The 20,538-nt window shown below is 43.7% G+C and overlaps 1 protein-coding gene across 2 annotated transcripts in view; it reads right to left on the reverse strand.

The window, feature by feature from the left end:
- The window catches only part of dph1 (diphthamide biosynthesis 1), an 804,031-nt gene that overhangs the window by 100,004 nt on the left and 683,489 nt on the right, over positions 1–20,538 (reverse strand). For both annotated transcript variants that reach the window (XM_073053176.1, XM_073053177.1), the window contains one exon: positions 9,073–9,173. In XM_073053176.1, the coding sequence (XP_072909277.1) occupies positions 9,073–9,173 (101 nt within the window). The remainder of the gene's footprint in view (positions 1–9,072; positions 9,174–20,538) is intronic.

Below are 20,538 nucleotides of genomic sequence, written 5' to 3' on the forward strand. Positions count from 1 at the left end.
TTTCTCTCCCTCCTTTTTTAAAAAGTGGGGTTACATTAGCCACCCTCCAATCCTCAGGAACTAATCCAGAATCTAAGGAGTTTTGAAAAGTTATCACTAATGCATCCATTATATCTTGGGCTACTTCCTTAAGCACTCTGGGATGCAGACCATCTGGCCCTGGGGATTTATCTGCCCTTAATCCCTTCAATTTACCTAACACCACTTCCCTACTAACATGTATTTCCCTCAGTTCCTCCATCTCACTAGACCCTCGATCCCTTACTATTTCCGGAAGATTATTTATGTCCTCCTTAGTGAAGACAGAACCAAAGTAGTTATTCAATTGGTCTGCCATGTCTTTGTTCCCTATGATCAATTCACCTGTTTCTGACTGTAAGGGACCAACATTTGTCTTGACCAATCTTTTTCTTTTTACATATCTATAAAAGCTTTTACAATCAGTTTTTATGTTCCCTGCCAGCTTTCTCTCATAATCTTTCTTCCCTTTCCTAATTAAGCCCTTTGTCCTCCTCTGCTGGTCTCTGAATTTCTCCCAGTCCTCAGGTGTGCCGCTTTTTTTTGCTAATTTGTATGTTTCTTCTTTGGACTTGATACTATCCCTAGTTTTCCTTGTCAGCCACGGGTGCACTACCTTCCCTGGTTTATTCTTTTGCCAAACTGGGATGAACAATTGTTGTAGTTCATCCATGCGATCTTTAAATGCTTGCCATTGCATATCCACCGTCAACCCTTTAAGTATCATTTGCCAGTCTCTCTTAGCTAATTCACGTCTCATACCTTCAAAGTTACCCTTCTTTAAGTTCAGAACCTTTGTTTCTGAATTAACTATGTCACTCTCCATCTTAATGAAGAATTCCACCATATTATGGTCACTCTTACCCAAGGGGCCTCACACGACAAGATTGCTAATTAACCCTTCCTCATTGTTCAATACCCAATCTAGAATGGCCTGCTCTCTAGTTGGTTCCTCGACATGTTGGTTCAGAAAACCATCCCACATACATTCCAAGAAATCCTCTTCCTCAGCACCCTTACCAATTTGGTTCACCCAATCTATATGTAGATTGAAGTCACCCATTATAACTACTGTTCCTTTATTGCTCGCATTTCTAATTTCCTGTTTAATGCCATCCCCAACCTCACTACTACTGTGAGGTGACCTGTACACAACTCCCACCAGCGTTTTCTGCCCCTTAGTGTTATGCAGCTCTACCCATATCGATTCCACATCCTCCAGGCTAATGTCCTTCCTTTCTATTGCGTTAATCTCCTCTCTAACCAGCAATGCTACCCCACCTCCTTTTCTTTCCTGTCTATCCCTCCTTAATATTGAATATCTCTGAATGTTGAGCTTCCATCCTTGGTCACCCTGGAGCCATGTCTCTGTGATCCCAACTATATCATATTCATTAATAACTATCTGCACATTCAATTCATCCACCTTGTTACGAATGCTCCTCACATTGACACACAAAGCCTTCAGGCTTGTTTTTACAACACTCTTAGCCCTTATACAATTATGTTGAAAAGTGGCTCTTTTTGCTTTTTGCCCTGGATTTGCCTGCCTGCCACTTTTACTTTTCACCTTACTACTTTTTGCTTCTACCCTCATTTTACACCCCTCTGTCTCTCTGCACTTGGTAACATAATATACGCATTTTAAATTTATTTTGACTTTGAATTCTTACTTTGAGCTCTGGTACAGATGACCTGCTGGATATAGCAGTCAGAGGATGTTGATATTTAGTTGTTGACAAGCAGTGAGTTACATTGACCCTGTGGTTACTTGCCAGTTATGCAGACACTATAGGAAATGTGCATAATGGAAGAAAGAATTAAAAGAGACGTTAGTTTTAATACAATTAGGATGTGGAGGTGAGGATGTGTATATATATATATATAATTGGTATTGGTTTATTATTGATACATCTACTAGGATACTGTGAAATGCTTATCCTGCATACTATTCATACACATCAAATTTAGGTACAGAGGAGATGTCAGGGTAAGTTTTTTACGCAGAGAGTGGTGAGTGTGTGGAATGGGCTGTTGGTGGTGTTGGAGGTGGAAATGGTAGGGTCTTTTAAGAGACTCCTGGATAGTTACCAGGAGCTTAGAAAAATTGAGGGCTATAAGGTAAGCCTAGGTAGTTCTAAGGTAAGGACATGTTCGGCACAGCTTTGTGGGCCGAAAGGCCTGTATAGTGCTGTAGGTTTTCTAAACTATTAAACAGTGCATTCAGCTAGAATAAGGTAAAACAATAACAATGCAGAGTAAAGAGTCGAAGATATCAACAAGTGCAGTGCAGGTAAATGATCAAGTGCAAGATCATCAGGAGATAGATTGTGAGGCCATCAGTCCATCTTGTCATACAGGAGGTCCATTTAAAAGTCTGATAGCAATGGGGTAGAACTTGGTGGTAGGTGCTTTCCAAAATGTTATAGATCAGCTTTATTTGTCATGTACATCGAAACATCAAAATATACCGTACAGTGAAATGCGTCCTTTATGTCAATGACCAAGACAATCCAAGAATGTGCTGGGAACCCCACAGGAGTTGTCGTGCTTCCAGCACCAATAAAGCATGCCCATAACTTACTCATCTCAACCTATATGTCTTTGGAAGGAGGAAGGAAACCGGAGCACCCAGGGGAAACCTATGCAGTCATGGGGAGAATGCACAAGCTCCTTACTGACTGTGCTGGCCCTCGATCGCTGGCACTATTTAACGTTACACTAACTGCTACGCTATGCTGCTCTCACTTTGCCGTTCCCCCTGCTGGGAGAGGGGAGTAGAGAGGATGTCTGGTTTGGGTAGAGCCTTTGATTATGCTGGCTGCTTTACTGACATCTCATACTTAGGTGAGAAGTATTAGACAGGGTCCACGGAGGGGAGGCCGGTTCCTGTGATAATGTGCTGCCACAAACTTCCCCTGGAACTCCTGAAACACAAATCTACAGCAACACACACAAAATGCTGGAGGAACTCAGCAGGTCAGGCAGCATCTGTGGAGGGGAATAAAGAGTTGATGTTTTGGGCCAAGACCTTTCACAAGGACTCTGGAAATCTTGAAGCTAGGTTTCTGTAAGACAATGGACAAATCTTGTAAAACAAACCCCAGCAGAACACCACAGCACACAGGATCATCTCCAGCTGGTTTCTGACCCTGTGCTCCAGCTTCAGAAACACAGGGGAGCTGAACTGCACACAGTGTCTGTTGGATGAATCTCGCACCAATTGCAAGTGGGTATGAGTTGTGGCAGAAAGCTACCCCCTGACTTGGCACCTGTTCTATTCTGAAGCCATCAGCACACACCGGCAGATCCATCCTTAATGCAAACACCACAACATCTGAGCTCAAAAAACAATTAATGTCAAGCTGCATGTAACAGACAGAAGCAGATGTTCAAAATTATTACAAGGGCTCCCTTTACCAGAACTCCTCCAATTTATTATTGACTACCCTGTAATCTTATATCGTGATGCATGATACAGTAAACTGTGTTGCTAATTCTTTCGGCAGCGAGACAGAGTGTACTGAAATCAAGTCCGACTCCTGAGACTTCAGCACATAATCGGAGTTGACATTCCCAAAGCTCTACTGAGGCTAAGCTGCACTGACTGAGATGCCGTCTTTTTGATTAGACTATCAAATCCAACACGTGCAGGTTCACAGTAAAAGTCCCATGGCATTTAGAGAATAGCAGGAGAACCCTCCACTGCAAACTGCCCAACGTTTAGTCCTACATCAATGTCATGAAATCAGACCAGGAGGCTATTGTCTCACTCCTGTTTGTTGAAGCTTGCTTTGCACAAATTGTCTAACACGCTCCATTTACACTCAGTGGCCACTTTATTAGTTACCTCCTGTACCACTGAGCGTATGTTTATGGTCTTCTGCCTGTCCACTCCAAGGTTCAACATGTTGTGCATTCAGAGATGCTTTTCTGCACACCACTGTTGTAATGTGTGGTTATTTGAGTTACTGTCACCTTCCCGTCAGCTTGAACCAGTCTGGCCATTCTCCTCTGACCTCTCTCAATAACAAAGCATTTTTACCCACAGAACTGCCACTCATTAGATGTTTTGTTTGCTTATCATGTCATTCTTTGTTGTGCATGAAAATCCCAGGAGATCAGCAGCTTCTGAGATACTCAAACCACCCTGTCTGGCACCAACAATCATTCCATGGTCAAAGTCACTTAGATCACATTTTTTCCCCATTCTGATGTTTGGTCTGAACAACAACTGAACCTCTTGACCATGTCTGCATGCTTTTTTATATCGAGTTGCTGTCACATGATTGGCTTATTAGATATTTTCATTAAAGAGCTGGTGATCAGGTAGATCAAATAAAGGGGACACTGGGTATATTTCTAAAGGAGTCACTGTTATGAGTTCTTAAAAGTCACTTATAAATGTCTGTCCTTTCTTGTTTTTCTAATGATCTCAGAGGTACACAAACAAACACCATCAATCACGCTAGTATGATATAACAATAATGGAGATGTTGGTTAACTCTAGCAATCAATTTCTATCAATAAGTCTGCAAATGTCTCAGATACCAAATGAGGAAAGCCCTAGTGGTGGAAATCACTGAGCACTGGAGGCGTGTAGCCCGCTGTTCCCTCCTATAAAGCTCCCAGTAACCCATGTGAAGTTTTCCATTACTCAGGTACTGTATCACAAAATGAAAGCAATTCATATTTAAGTTGACAACTCACTCTCTCCTTTTCTCTCTCTCGATACAGACAGACACACATGTCTCAGGCACAGATGTGCATAAGACATAGAAGCAAAATTAGGCCACTTGGCCCATTAAGCCTGCTCAGCCCTTTGTTCATGGCTGATTTATTTTCCCTTTCAACACACAGATTCATCACCCTGTGGCTAAAGAAATTCCTCTTCATCTCTGTACTTTGAGCCTGTGCCCTCTGGTCCTAGACTCTCTATTGGAAACAACCTCTCTACATCTACTCTATCTGGGCCTTTCAATATTCAATAGATTTCAATGAGATCTCCCCTTATTCTTCTAATCTCCAGCGAATAAAGGCCCAGAACCATCAAATGCTCCTCATACGTTAACCCTTTCGTTCCTGGGATCATTCTCATGAACCACCTCTGGATCCTCTCCGATTCCCAGCAATACCCGCTCCATATCTTTTTCTATTGTTTCCCTTTTGCTTACCAACCCACCCCACCATCAATCTACCCAGTCCCTCATTCTCTTCTCTTTCAGTGCCCCTCATGTCTCCCTACCTTCTCCCTCCTCTCCACTATCTTGCCCCTCGGCACCCTTCTTCCATCCTCACTCCAGTTACAACATTGTCCTCTATTTCCCTTGGCTCCTATACTCTCCTCCCTCTGCACACGAGGACATGTTGCCATAAGAAAGAGGATAGGAGTATGTCATCTGACCCGTCAAGCCATTAACATCACTGGCTTCCCCAAAAAGCTCACATACACTCTGGATCCCAAAAGGTAAAAAAAGACTTGCTCTTATAAAGATAACACATTATTTTTGAAGATATACCACTAGTAATGTGGTAAAGGTATCCAACAAGAAGGCCAAGAGTCACAGAAAAATGCAGCACTGAAACAGGCCCTTTGGCCCATCTAGTCCATACCGAGACATTTAAACTGCCAACTCCCATCAACCTGCACTCGGACCATAGCCCTCCATACCCCTACCATCCTTGTATCTATCCAAAATTCTTTTAAACACTGAAATTGAACTCACATGTGCCACTTGCGCTGGCAGTTCATTCCACACTCTGACGACCCTCTGAGTGAAGAAATTTCCCCTCATGTTCCCCTTAAACTTTTTGCCTCTCAAACTTAATCCATGACATCTGGTTGTAGTCCTACCCAACCTCAGTGGAAACAGCCTCTTGCATTTACCCTAACTATACTACTCATAATTTTTTATAACCTCATCAAATTTCCTCTTAATCTTTTACGTTCCATTGAATAAAGTCCTAACCTTTTCAATCTTTCTTTATAACTCAGGTCCTCCAGTCCTGGCAACATCCTTGTAATTTCTCTGTACCCTTTCAACCTTACTTACCCCTTTCCTGTAGGTAGGTGACCAAAACTGCACACAGTATTCCAAATTAACCCTCACCAATGGCTTATACAACTTCAACATAACATCCCATCCCCTGTACTCAATACTTTGATTTATGTAAGGCCAATTGCCAAAAGCTTTCTTTATGACCATTGGGATACATCTGGTCAGAGCAAAGGGGATAATTCTCATCTTCAACAGTTATCTCAAGTGGTGGTTTTACTTCCACAGCAGTGAAGAGGTCTTGACCCAAAATGCCGACAATCCATTTCCTGACCCACTGAGTTTCTCCAGTTTTCTGTTTCTTTCTCCAGATTCCAGCATTTGCAGCCTCGCTGGTGTCTCAGTTTAATAGAAGACGACAGCTTCATCTGTGCAGCTCTGCGTTGGCACTGCGCGAGGGAATCAGTGTATCTGCAAAATGTTGGGAGTGAGGTGCATCCACTAAGTCACAGCGGACACGTAGCGGAGTACCACCTCAGAGGCGTCCACCACCCTCAAGCTACAACCTCACATCGCTCCATAATGGTCAGAGGATCCTCTTCCAGCTGACCACTGACACAAGGTGAAAGCTTGCTGTCGTTTCCTCTTTCCTTACAGAGCTGAGTCTGAGCTGTGAGCTGACTATTTAATGTCAATCCGGGTGGAACTGAAGGTGGTGAGAAGGAGATATTTAAAAATATTCCAGTTTCCTCTTACCAGACCGTGCTGACCTCAAGTAATTGACTGCTCCATAATTTAGCTCTGCAGACGAGTGATGAGGTGGTTAGCTGTCTAGTAGCTCCTGCAGCTGTGAGCGTTATATTGTGTGTACCGATAATCCCAGTAGGGAGCTGATTGTTAGTGAGAGTGAACACTTTCATACCCTGTAATTCTATTTCATAGGCCAGGCCCAGGCCAATTTGTGGCACTCGTTCCTGAGTCAGAATGTGGATTCAAGTCCTGGCCTTTGGGTGCGTTGTTCAGGCTGATCAATGCTGCGTTGCTGGTGGTCTGTCTTCAGGGCTGCAACGTTAGGCGTGACCCTCGCCATCCTTGCAGGTGCATGTAAGGTATACGAGCAGAATTCGGCCATTTGGCCCAAAGAGTTCGCTTCGCCATTCCATCCTGGCTGATTTTATTTTCAATGCCTTTCTCCCGCCTTCTCCACTGCCAGCGTGTACTCCTCCCCACTCCCCACCCCCCCCCCCCAATTCCTGTTCTGGCTTCCGCCCCCTTCCTTTCCAGTCCTGGTGAAGGCTCTCAGCCTGAAATGTTCACCATTTATTCCTCTCCACAGATGTTGCCGGACCTGCTGAGTTCCTTCAGCGTTCTCTGTGTTGCTCAAGATTTCCAGCATCTGCAGAATCTCTTGCGTTTATGTTCCAATATGGCGCTTGGTCTAAAGATGGAGGTGCCTCCTTGGACTCTCAGCCCTCCTTCTTCCAGCTGGTAGGGGCATTGAGACTGGAAGAAAATTTAATAGCACTTTCAAGGAGCCAGAAGGGACCTGATGGGCTGAAATGGCCTCGATCTATGCTCTTTGTGTAACAGGGATCAAAATAAAACTAACCTGGAAGGCTTTTCAAGCTGGAGGAAGGATTTACAGTGTTTTTGTTCTCACAGTTATCACAGGGATACTGACAGTACGAGATCAATATCACAATTCTGCAGCAGCAACCAGATGATGAGTCCACGAAACATCCGCGGTTTTAATAAAGATGAAATGTGTTTGATGTGAGGACAGAGACATTGCTTAAGGCCCTGAACTCTGTCTGTAGCCTCCAAACTCGTGGCAAGAAAGGGGTAGCTTCCGACCTAACAGCATGAACATCTATTTTTCTAACTTCCAGTAATTTCACTCTTCTCCCCCCTTTTCTCTTTTTCCATTCCTTATTCTGGTTCTCCTCTCTCACCCCTTCTCCTCCTCTGCCCAACAAATCTCTCTGGTCGCCCTCCTCCTTCCCTTTCTTACATGGTCCACTGCACTCTCCTATCAGATTCCTTCTTCTTCAGCTCTTTATCTCTTCCACCTATCCCCTCCCAGCTTCTTACTTCATGACCCAATTCCCCCTCCCTCTCACCTATCACCTGCCAGCTTGTACTCCTTCCCCACCTACCCCCCCGACACGCCTTCTTATTCTTTTCAGTCCTCATGAAGGGTCTCGGCCCAAAACATCGACTGTTTACTCCCCTCCACAGATGCTGCCTGACCCGCTGAGTTCCTCCAGCATTGTGTTTGTTGCTCAAGATTTCCAGCATCTGTACAATCTCGTGTTCAGTCTGTAGATAACTTGCCGCTTAGTAGAACTATACTGAGAGATCAGCAGCTTCAGTTTTGCGTATAGAATATTCCCATTAAATCTCCTGTTAACCTTCACTATTGTAGCTTCTTCCTGCAACACTGAAGGTTAAGGGGAAACTTAATACGGCTGTTCAATATTTTGGCAGGTGTTTATAGTGCCTCTCCCACCATCCTGGCAACACATTCTATACACCTACCAATCTGCGTCAAAACCTACCTGAGTAACTTTCTCTACAATAACTCTCACATCAATTATCCAAACATATAATCTGATCACTGCCGCACATCCTTCTATGAGAGCTTGCCGTTAGCAAACTGGCTGCCACGTTTCTTGATGTTATGACTGTGAGTGCTTTCCAACATTGATACTGGAATTTTAATCATAATTAAAGTTTGTGAATTAAAGGAGAGGTTAACTCCATGAATGTGTTCTCTTATTCAATTAGATCTGAGTTAATCTGTGACATTAACAATCCTTGCCTCATATCTTTTAATGTCATGTCTGTTCACACATCCTGTCTTTTGTAAGCTACTCAGGAAGGTTCTTTGATGTCAGAGGCATTAGAAAGCTGTGGAAATGCACGCTGTGCTTCAAAACATTTCCTTGGCACAGATTCACAGAATCACTGCCCTTTAAAATGATGCAGCCTGTGGTTTTGCAATGCCTTGCCTTGCGAGTTTGATCATTAGAGGCCGGAGTAACTGTGGCGTACTTACGCTTCCACTTCCTGGAAAAGCCGGAGTTTGTCTGGGAAGATCTCGGATAAGAGGACGTTGACGTATGGCAGGTTGAGACCCTGAAGCTGCGTCTCCAAGTGCTGAAAAATAAGGACAGAATAACATTAAGGCAAAAGAGGCAGTAAATATCTATTTGAGTCTTGAAGAAGGATCTCAGCCCAAAACGTCGACTGTTTATTCATTTCCATAGATGCTTCCTTCGGCAGAATGTCTCATGTTTAAAAAAGTGCAGTAGGGGCAGTACAATTGCAAAGGGGGCAGCTAATGGTGCGTAACAGCTAGTGTAACGCTTTACAGCACCAGCTGTACGATCGGGGCTTTTAGAGCCGCTCCGCTGTCTCTAAAAAGTTCGTAGGTTCTCCGCATCACCACTTGAGTTTCCTCCAGGCGTTCCGTTTCCTCCCACAGTTCAAAGACAGACTGGTTAGGGTTAGAGAGCTTGATCATGTTACCGTGGCTGCAGGAAGCATAGCGCCATTTGCCAGCTCAATCCTCACTGATTTGATTTGACGCAAGTGAGACACTTCATGGTATGTTTTGATGTTTCAGAGTTTGTCTGCCTGGCGTCAGTGGTTGCACAACCAGGTCTTGTGAAATGCACCGGCTGCTCACACGACCATCCACCTCCTGCTCCCAAGGCTTCACGTGACCCTGATCAGTGCTACACCTTGCCCACGGGTGACCTGCAGGCTGGCGGAGGGAAGGAGTGCCTTTGTTAGAGACATATCTCCACCCCAGCACCCAGCAGGAATATGTAAAATACATTTGGACAGGTACAAGGCGATGAGAGGCTTACTTAGAGACGCAGCATGGTAACAGGGCCTTCTATTTCAAAGAACCCACACCACCCAATCACACCCATGTCTTTGAGATGTACTCACTCGTACGTCTTGGAATGTGGGAGCAAACTTCATCACCTGGAGGAAATCCACGCAGTCACGGGGAGAACATACAGACACCTTACTGACAGTGGAGGGAAATGAACCAGGATCGCTGGCACTGTAATAGCATTACCCTGACCACTATACACACCACCCCTTTAGAGGGACGTGGAACATACGCAGGCAAATGGGACTGGCTTAGATGGGCAACTTGGTTGGAATGGATGAGTTGGGCTGCAGGGCCTGTTTCTGAGTCCTATTACTCAGTGACGGTGTGAAGTGTTGTTATTCAGGAGTGGCTGTGCAATAGGTCTGGAACTTTGGTGCACTAGTTCAGTGATGTCGCACTGTTTAAGGCGCCAGTGATGTCGCACTGTTTAAGGTGCCATTGTTCTGATGTTCTATTTCCAGGTCAATGTAAACTAGCAAAGAATGTTAGTTAGTGGAACAGAACAGTACAGCTCAACACAGGAACAGGTCCTCTGGCCTGCAATATTGTGCCAAACTAATTAAGCTAACAATTAAATGCCTAACTATGCCCAAAAGGGCGTCAGGGCAGCATAGTGGTTAGCGCATCGCTGTACAACGCCAATGGTCACTGTTCAGGGTTCCGCTCCGGCGCTGGCTAAAACAAGTTTGTATGTTCTCCCCGTGAACACATGGGTTTCCTCCAGGTGCTCTGATTTCCTCCTATATTCCAAACCACATGGTTAGGGTTAGGATTAGTAAGAAGCGGGCATGCTATGTTGGTGCTGGAAGCATGGCGACACTTGTGGGCACGTCCTTGGACTGTGTTGGTCGTTCGGCAAAAACCATGCATTTCACTGGATGTTTTAATAAATGTACGTTAAATAAAGCTAATCTTTCTTTCTTTTATTTGTAAATAAACTACTGCCTTCTGCTTAAAACATTCTCTGCACATTCAGAGCCTTTAAAAACCTCTATGGTTTCAACCTCCACCATCATCCTTGGCAGGGCATTCCAAACACCCACCACTCCCTGTGCCCCACACATCTCCTTTGAATTTATCTCCTCTCACCTCCAGTTTTAGACAGTTCGACCCTGGGAAAACGATACCAGCTGTCTGTCTATGCCTCTCATAATCTCATAAACTCCTATCAGGTCTCCATCCAGCCTCTGTCGCTTCAGAAAAAAACACCCAACTTTGTCCAACCTCTCCTTGTAAACGTTTAGAATTACTCCAACATTCTGACTGTAACTTATCCCGAAAGAGATTGTGAGCTCATTATAACATTGCTGTCTGCTGTGTGCAAACTTTGTTTGCATTGTAATAGTGACTACACATAAAAATTAATTGACTGTAAAATCCTTGGGTGACCCTGAAGTTACCAAAGCTGTTGTACTGTATATACACTAGGCTCGAGCTCAATCTTAATCCCAATCTTACTTCCCATCATGTTTACTTTATTTACTGAGTCAGTGTTATTCTAAGTCAAGCAATAATATCCCTGGTGACACGGTGTAGTTTCTGGTGCTTATTATTCAATACTTCACGGAGAGAGAGTGCAGAGGAGATTTACCAGGACGCTGCCTAGATTACAGAGCATGTTTTACGAGGAAAGGTTGAGCGAGCTAGGTCTTTTCTCTTTGGAGTGAAGGAGGATGAGAGGGGACTTGGTAGAGGTATAAGTAATGATGTGGCTTAGATAGACTGAATAGCCAGAGAATTTTCCAACAGCAGAAATGGTTAATATAATAGGACATCATTTTAAGGTGATTGGAGGAGAGTATAGTGGGGATGTCAGATGTAATTATTTTTACGCAGAGTGATGGGTGCATGCCAGGTATGGTGGTAGAGGCTGATACGTCAGGGACATTTAAGAAACTCCTAGATAGGCACACGGATGAAAGGGAAATGAGAGAGTTATGCAGGAGGGAAGGGTTAAGTTGAACTTAAAGTAATTTGGCATAGCATTTATTTATATCTGCATTTAGTGTTCATTGATCCTGTTTACAGTTACTATTCCATAGCTTTGCTATAGAACAAGAATCTAGGGGTTGTATTTGGTGACATGTATGTACTCTGATAATAAATTTTATTTTGAACTTTGAACACTTCAGAAACAGAATCAGGTTTAGTATCACTGGCATATGTCATGAAATTTGTTGTTTTGAGGCAGGAATATACATTGCAATACATATTAAAAACTATACATTACAATAAGAAATATATAAATAAATTAAATTAGTGCAAAAAGAGAGCAAACAGAGAAAAAAATTAGTGAGGTAGCCTATATGAGTTGATTGTCCATTCAGAAATCTGAAGGTGGAGGGATAGAAGCATTAAGTGTGTGCCTTCAGGCTCCTGTACCTCCTCCCTAATGGCAGCAATGAGAAGAGGCAGGTCCTGGTTGACGAGGATCCTTAATGATGGATACCACCTTTTAGAGGAATCGGCTTTTCAAGATGTCCTCTATGCTGCAGAGGCCTGACCACGATGGTGCTGGCTGAGTTTGCAATCTTTCTGCAGCTTTTCCGATGCTGTGCAGTGGCCTCTCCATACCGATTTGTGAGTGTTTTAGGTGATATACCAAGTCTCCTTAAACTCCTAATGAAATACAGTCACTGTCGTGCCTTTGTAATTGCTTCAATATGTTTGGCCCAGAATGGATCTTCAGAGATGTTGACACCCACGAACTTGAAAGTGCCCACCCATTCTACCGCTGACCCCTCGATGAGGACTGGTGTGTTCTCTTACTTTTCCCTTCCTGAAGTCCACAATCAATTCCTTGGACATACTGACATTGAGTGCAAGGTTGCTGTTGCGACACCACTCGACCAGCTGATCTGCCTCACTCCTGTATGCCTCCTCGTCACTATCTGAAATTCTGCCAACAATAGTTGTGTCACTGGCAAATCTATAGGTGCTGTTTGACCTGTGCCTAGCCAAACATTTTAGAGAGAGCAGAGCACTGGGCTAACCCAGTGTAGATTGTCAGTGAGGAGAAGATGTTACTTCCAATCTGTACTGACTGTGTCTCCCAATATGGAACTCAAAGATCCAGTTGCAGAGGGAGATATGGAGGCCCAAGTTTGAGAGCTTGCTGATTAATACTGAGGGTATAATGGTGTTGAACGCTGAACAGTAATCAATAACCAGCCATCTTGTCAAATCCAGGAATTACCCTAAGCACAGCTCTTACTAGAGGTTCATTAGGACTAGAGGTCATAGGTTAAGGGTGAAAGGTGAAATATTTAATCTCCAGCCAGAAAAGAATTACAATAAATTTTCCAGAACTCAATTTGAGGGGAGATTTGATAGAGGTGTACAAAATTAGGAGGGTTATAGATAGGGTAAATGAAAGCAGGTTTTTTCCACTGAGATTGGGTGAGGCTAGAACTAGAAGTCATAGGGTAAGAGTGAAAGGTGATATATCGAAGGAGAACCTGAGGGGCAATTTCTTCACTTACAGGATGGTGAGTGTGTGGAGCGTAATCGTTTTCAACATTTATGAGAAGTTTGTATAAGTGCGTGGATGGGAGGGATATAGAGAGCTATTGTCCTGGTATGGGATTAGACAGACTAACACAGAGTAGACGGGCCAAAGGGCCTACATCAGTGCTCTATGACTCTGTGACTCGCATGAGGACGTGCAGATATCCGGGGAGAATGGGAAAGAGGGCAGACAGAATGGTGGGAGAGATGCAGAGATGTTGTAAAGTCACAAGCCAAATGAGGCGAAATAAATTAGGAAGTAAATGGAAACAAGACACGGGATAACATTCGCTCTATTGAAACTGACAGTTAATCGTCAGTCATCTATTTGCACCGAGCAATTTCAATTAAGCCTTGTCTCCCATACCGTATCCAGGTCAGTGAACAGGCCCCAACAGTCTGTGCTTTATTGTTAATTTTATTTTATTTTTTAATTAGATAAAGGGCAATAAAGAGACATCTTCACAAAGAAAAAATAAAGATTTGTGTGACATTACAAGCAGATGCTTCAGCTGTTTACTTCCTTAATTTATGTGTGTGATTTACGTATTTAAAGACAAAACATCCAGCAATGGTTCTCTTTGTGAGATTACTCTGAATTTTACAATATAGGAACAGGCCATTCAGCCCATCGGGTATTTCTGTTCTACAAATACATCATCTAACTCTTAACTGATATCAGGCTCTTGGTACTTCTGCACAGAATACTGTGAGCAGTTTGGGGCTCTTGATCAAAGAAAGGATGTGCTGGCTTTTAAGAGAGTCCAGAGGTTCATGAGAATTATTCTGGGAATGAGAGGGTTAATGTACGAGGAGTGTTTGATGGCTCTGGGCCTGTATCACTAAAGGAATGAGAGGGCATCTCATTGAAACCTACTGAATATTGGAAGGACTAGATAGAGTGGACATGGAGAAGATGTTTCCATTAGGGGGGAGTCTAGGACCGGTGAGAACGGCCTTAGAATAGAGGGATGCCTTTAGAACAGTGATGAGGAGGAATTTCCTTAGCCAGGGGTGGCGAATCTGAGGAATTCATTGTCACAGATGGCTGTAGAGAGCAAATCATTGAGCATATTCGAAGTGGAGGTTGATAGGTTCTTGATTAGTAAAGGTATCTAAAGTTTCGAGCAGAAGGCAGGAGAATGGGGATGAGAGAGATAGTAAATCAGCCATGATGGAATGGTGGAGCAGACTAGATGGGCCGAATGGATTAATTCTACTCCTATGTCTTGTGTAGTCTCCCTTGTGAGTTTATCTTACCTAGGAATATATTAGTTTCACAGAGAAGGGAGCTGTTGGACTCCAGCGCGACACATCAATGGCTCTGTAGACCTGCTACGTGAGAACACTCGTGTTCCTTCACCGAGAGCAAATTACAGGAAGCTCCATGAGAGCAGTGGTGGAGTTGAACCGGGTGACTGGCACTTTAACAGCATTACACTCACTGCTACGCGGCCAGTGCTGTGAAGCCCAGGTGGCTGCACACTCTGGATTAGGGCTGCACTGTTACTGGGACAGGTCAGGGTCATGGCGATACTGAGCATCCAACACGTCCACTTTTTATCAGGAGTACAGGGCTGCAGTGGGAACGCTGGAAGATTTTCCCTCCCTCATCCTTCCTTCCCCACTTCTTCTGACCTACAGCATTAATTATAAGCTGCTTGTGTGTACTTGCTGTGCCATTTTAGCTCATGAGTTTCCAGTGACGACTACACACTCAGTGGCCACTTCATTAGGTACCTCCTGTATCTAGTAAAGTGGCCATTGGGTGTACGTTCACGGTCTTCTGCTGCTGTAGCCCATCCACTTTAAGGTTCAATATTTTGTGCATTCACGGATGCTCTTCTGCACATCACTCTGGTTACCTGAGTTACTGTCACCTTCCTGTCAGCTCGAACCAGACTGGCCATTCTCCTCTGACCTCTCTCATTAACAGAATGTTTCCACCCACGGAACTGCCGCTCTCTGGATGTTTTTTGTTTATCGCACCACTCTCAGTAAACTCTAGAGACTGTTGTGTGTGAAAATCCCAGGAGATCAGCAGTTTCTGAGATACTCAAACCACCCTATCTGACACCAACAATTATTCCACGGTCAAAGAATATAATAGAAGAGATCACATTTCTTCCCCAAAGTAACCAAGATCATATTTCTTCTCCATTCTGATGTTTGGTCTGAAAAACAAACGAAACTCTTGACCATGTCTGTATCCTTCTATGCATTGAGTTGCTACCGCGTGATTGGCTATTCGATATTGGATTAACGAATAAATGTACAGGTGTACCTAATATAGTAGACACTGAACGTATATTGGGACATATCCTACTGACAATACGGCACTTTGTGCCAATTTTTCTCCCCTTGCTTGCAAATGAAATATGCAAATTGTTGGTGAATCATCGAGGTTCATCAGAGTTCGGTGTGCCTTCTACCATCCTTCCTGCAACATGGAGTTTGTTAGACGAAGGCTCTACGATGGGTAGTCAAAACCGCCAATTTATCACTGGCACCAGGGTACCTGCCATCAAGGACATACATACAGAAACAGTGCCGGAAACAGGCCTGCAATATCACTAAGGATCCCACCTATCTTGCTCATGGACTGTTCAACCCACTCCCATCAGGTAGGAGGCTAAATAGTGTCCACACCAGGACCACCAGACTCAAAAAACAATTACTTTCCCCAAGCAGTCAAGCTAATCACACCCATTAACCCACCCCTCCACACCTTCAATCACCATGACTTTATCATTTCCTGTCAGAAGCACCTGATGTACAGACACCCCTGTGCCCAGTGTCACTTTATGGACATTTAATCATGCAAACGTGTATTGTACATGTATTGTGTATTTTCTTATTATTGTGTTCTTTATCTTATTGTATATATTTTGTGCTGCTTTAGGTCTGGAGTAACAGTTATTTTGTTTGCCTTTATACTTGTGTACTGGAGATGACGTTAAACAATCTTGTCTAATGTTGGCAATCAATCCCTAATCAATTAGCAACGCCTTGCAAAATTAATAGTAATTAACCTATTGATTGGGTGTCAGATGTGTTGCTTTTAGGTAACTATTTCTCCTTTTAATCATAGTGAGATGAATCTTCAGAGTTTTTAGATTTGAGCTCACTGGGCGTTGCCTGGGTCTGGAGGCCTGTCCTGGAGTTAGAGGTGTGTGTGTGTGTGTGTGTGTGTGTGTGTGTGTGTGTGTGTGTGTGTGTGTGTGTGTGTGTGTGTGTGTGTGTGTGTGTGTGTGTGTGTGTGTGTGTGTGTGTGTGTGTGTGTGTGTGTGTGTGTGTGTGCGCGTGGGAGGGTGGGGGCGAGGAAAGGGGTTTCTTTTGTTGCTGTTGTTTTGTTGCTTGTTGTGCTCTGTGTTATTCAGCTGAGCATTGTGGGCATGCTCTGTCGACGCTGGAATGTGTGGTGACACTTGTAGGCTGCCCCAAGCACATCCCTAGGCTGTGTTGGTTGCTAACGCAAATGGTACATTTCACCGTATATTTTGATAAATAAATCTGGGTCTGGACCTGACAGCTTGGGGCGTCCACTGAGTAAGGATGGAGGAACAGGCGAAAGGCAGGACCCATAGCAAAGAGTCCATTTTATAATTCTGCAGATGTAACATGGAGAGCATCCTGACTGGTTGTATCACTGCCTCTAATGGAGGCTCCAATGCACAGGATCGGGAAAAGCCTCAGAGAGTTAGAAACGCAGCCAGCTCCATCATGGGCACTAACCTCCCCACCATCAAGGTTATCTTCAAGAAACTTTTAAAAACTCTTAACAGTAAATCCTTTAGAAATACACCCAGTGACCCTTTACTAGGTCTACCTGTACACCTGCTCGTTAATGCAAATATCTAAAGATCCAATCATATGGCAGCAACTCAATGAATAAAAGCATGCAGACATGGTCAAGAGGTTCAGTTGTTGTTCAAACCAAACATCAGAACGGGGAAGAAATGTGATCTAAGTGACTTTGACCATGGAATGATAGTTGGTGACAGACAGGGTGGTTTGAGTATCTCAGAAACTGCTGATCTCCCCCTGTGGATAAAATTAGAATGGCTTGGGAGCATGATTTAAATATCTCCTTATCTAATGAGACTTGGGATTCGATTCTCAAATCGGTTAATTCAACCTCTCTTTGTGCTCGCCATTGCCTTTTACAGTTTAAGATTGTTCATAGAGCCCATATGTCTAAATCTAAACTATCTCGATTTTACCCTAACATTAGTCCTCTCTGTGATAAATGCAAAAGGGGCGAGGCCTCTCTCATTCATATGTACTGGTTTTGTCCTAGCTTGGAGAAATTTTGGAAAGACGTCTTCATAACGTTATCTTGTATTCTGAATCACCACCTAGAACCTAACCCTTTAATTGCTTTGTTCGGTTTTTTGTGTGAGACAGATTTACGTCTGAGTTCGACTAAGTGTTGAATATTATCTTTTGCTTCTCTCCTGGCTAGACGTTTAATCCTCCTTAGATGGAGGGATGTTGCCCCGCCCACGCATGCTCAATGGCTTAATGATATTATGTCCTGCTTAGACCTTGAAAAAATTCATTATTCAGTTCTTAATTCGGATACAAAGTTCCACAGGGTCTGGGGACCTTTTATTGAGTATTTTCATAACCTTCCTCTTAACTAAGGTTTTTTTTTCGGTCCTTTGCATTCAGCTCCTTTTTTGTTGGTAGTAGGCATTAATATCTTCTGTTGCTAAGTGCATTTACAGTTTTGGGGGTTTGAATGTCCTGATGTATACTCTCTAGATTGTGTTGTGGTTGGTCTGGAGTTCTTTTTTGTTGCGGGGTTTGGGGAGGATACTAATTTTACATATCTTCAATTTGGGTGCTTTCTCAATGATCTTCTTTTGTATTATATTATTATTGTATGTTTATTTTTGCACTGTATTAATGTTCTTCATTTCGATCTGGGGTTTTTTTCATCTGTAGCGATGTAGAAAATGTATTAAAAAAAAAGAAACTGCTGATCTCCTGGGATTGTCACGCACAACAGTCGAGAGTTTACAGAAAATGGTGTGAGAAACACAAAGACATCCAGTGAGTGGCAGTTCTGTGGACGAAAGTGCCTTGTTAATGAGAGAGGTCAAAAGAGAATGGCCAGACAGGTTCAAGCTGACTGGGAGATGACAGTAACTCAAATAACCACACGTTACAACAGTGATGTGCAGAAAAGCATCTCTGAATGCACAACACGTCGAACCTTGAAGAAGTTGGGCTACAGCACCGGAAGACCACGAACGTACCTAATAAAGTGGCCACTGAGTGTACTCTAACCACCGGCTGCATGCAATAGAGTACACACAAAATCAAGTTTCCCCGTCAGATGGAATGACAAAGGCCTAATGGGTTTGGCTGCAGACACAGAATATTAAAACAAATCCAACACAATTCAGTGGAAATGTTGTAAACTCCTCGAGGCTAATCCCAGGAGCTCAGGCAGTTCAAACTCTAATGACATTCACCACGAATGTAATGTGTCATGAATCCATAAGCAGCAAACAAGTTGTTGTTTCACCTTTTCATTTCAGGCAACATCTTTCCGGGGGACTTTTCCAGCGCTTGCCTGCTAATTGATTTGTGGCAAGTGTAATGCAGAGAAAATACACCTGCTGCCTGGAGCGACCGGGACCCTGCAGGTGACGGATGGTCTACTGGCCGCGTTTGCAACGTGCTTCACAGCTAAAGCAACCGCAGTCTCCACAAATGAACCAATCTCCATGTCACAGGGAGCAGGTTCTAGAGCCACATGGCCAAATGCTGCCCAACTTTCCTGCAGACGCTCAATAGCTGATGCCAACTATCAGTGCGTTATTGAGTCACAGAGCCATATTGTATGGAAATGGGCCGAAACTGAGCCATGCTGGCTAATAATCCCATTTAAGCTAGTCCCATTTGCCCCCTTGTAACATAGAACAGTAACAGCACAGTGCTGTCCTGTTGAGGGTCTCGCCCAGAAATGTTGACTGTTTACTCTTCTCCATAGATGCTGCCTGGCCTGTTGAGTTCCTTCAGCATTTTGTGTGAGTTGCTCAGCATGGTACGGACCCTTCAGTCCACGATGCTGTGCCAACCTTTTAACTTTCTCTAAGCTCAATCTGACCCTTTCCTCACACGTCACCCTCCATTTTTCTTTCATCCATGTGCCTGTCCAAGAGGCTCTAAAATGGTCCCCCACCATCACCATTCCATGCACCCACCACTCTCTGCTGGCTCCCTGTGATGTTCCCCCAATCCTTTCCTCCAGTCATCTCAAAATTTTGACACCTCGTAGTGGCCATTTCCACCCTAGGGAAAGGTCACTGACTAGCTGCTCAATCTCTGCCTCTTATCACCTTGTACACTTCTATCAGCTCATCTCTCATCCTCATTCGCTCGAAAGAAAAAAGCACAAGCTCCCTCAAACTATACTCATGAGATGTGCTCTCTAATCCAGGTAGCATCCTGGTAAATCTCTTCTGCACCGTCTCTAAATCTTCAAAGTTCAAAGTAAATTTGTAATCAAAGTATGGCATTTAGAGAATAGCAGGAGAACTCTCCACTGCAAACTGCCCAACGTTTAGTCCCATATCAACGTCATGAAAGCAGACCAGGAGGTACAGTGGTACTGGGACCGGTGGGTGCCACGGGTCTCAAGTGAGTTCTGAATACCTAAGACCTGGTTAAATTTTGAAACGGTAAATCATGTGTATCACAAAAGTACTGTTAATGTGATACTATAACCATTGGATAAACTATCTTTGGAAAAGAAATAAAAAGATGAGGAAAGTTAAAAAGTGAGTAAAAAATACAGCAGTAATTTAGTTAAATTTATAGAAGGTGAAAATGAGTGGAGGGAGGAGAAAGAAAAGGAAATGTATGGAGGTAAGAGATACTGTCAGGAGAGAGTGAAGGTAGGGAGGAGGAAGAATAAGGAAGGGGGAGAGAGGTCACAAAAAAGATGGGGAGAGAGGGGATGAGAACAGGGAGAGTGTTAGCATGGACCAGTTGGGTTGAAGGGCCTGTTTCCCTGTTGTATAACTCTATGACTTGAACTGAGAGAGGGAACTGCAAGTTAAATTAGATGGAGAGATAGCCAACACCAAGGAT

The sequence above is a fragment of the Hemitrygon akajei genome, chromosome 8 (genome assembly GCF_048418815.1).
Source record: "Hemitrygon akajei chromosome 8, sHemAka1.3, whole genome shotgun sequence".
NCBI classification, from domain to species: domain Eukaryota; kingdom Metazoa; phylum Chordata; class Chondrichthyes; order Myliobatiformes; family Dasyatidae; genus Hemitrygon; species Hemitrygon akajei.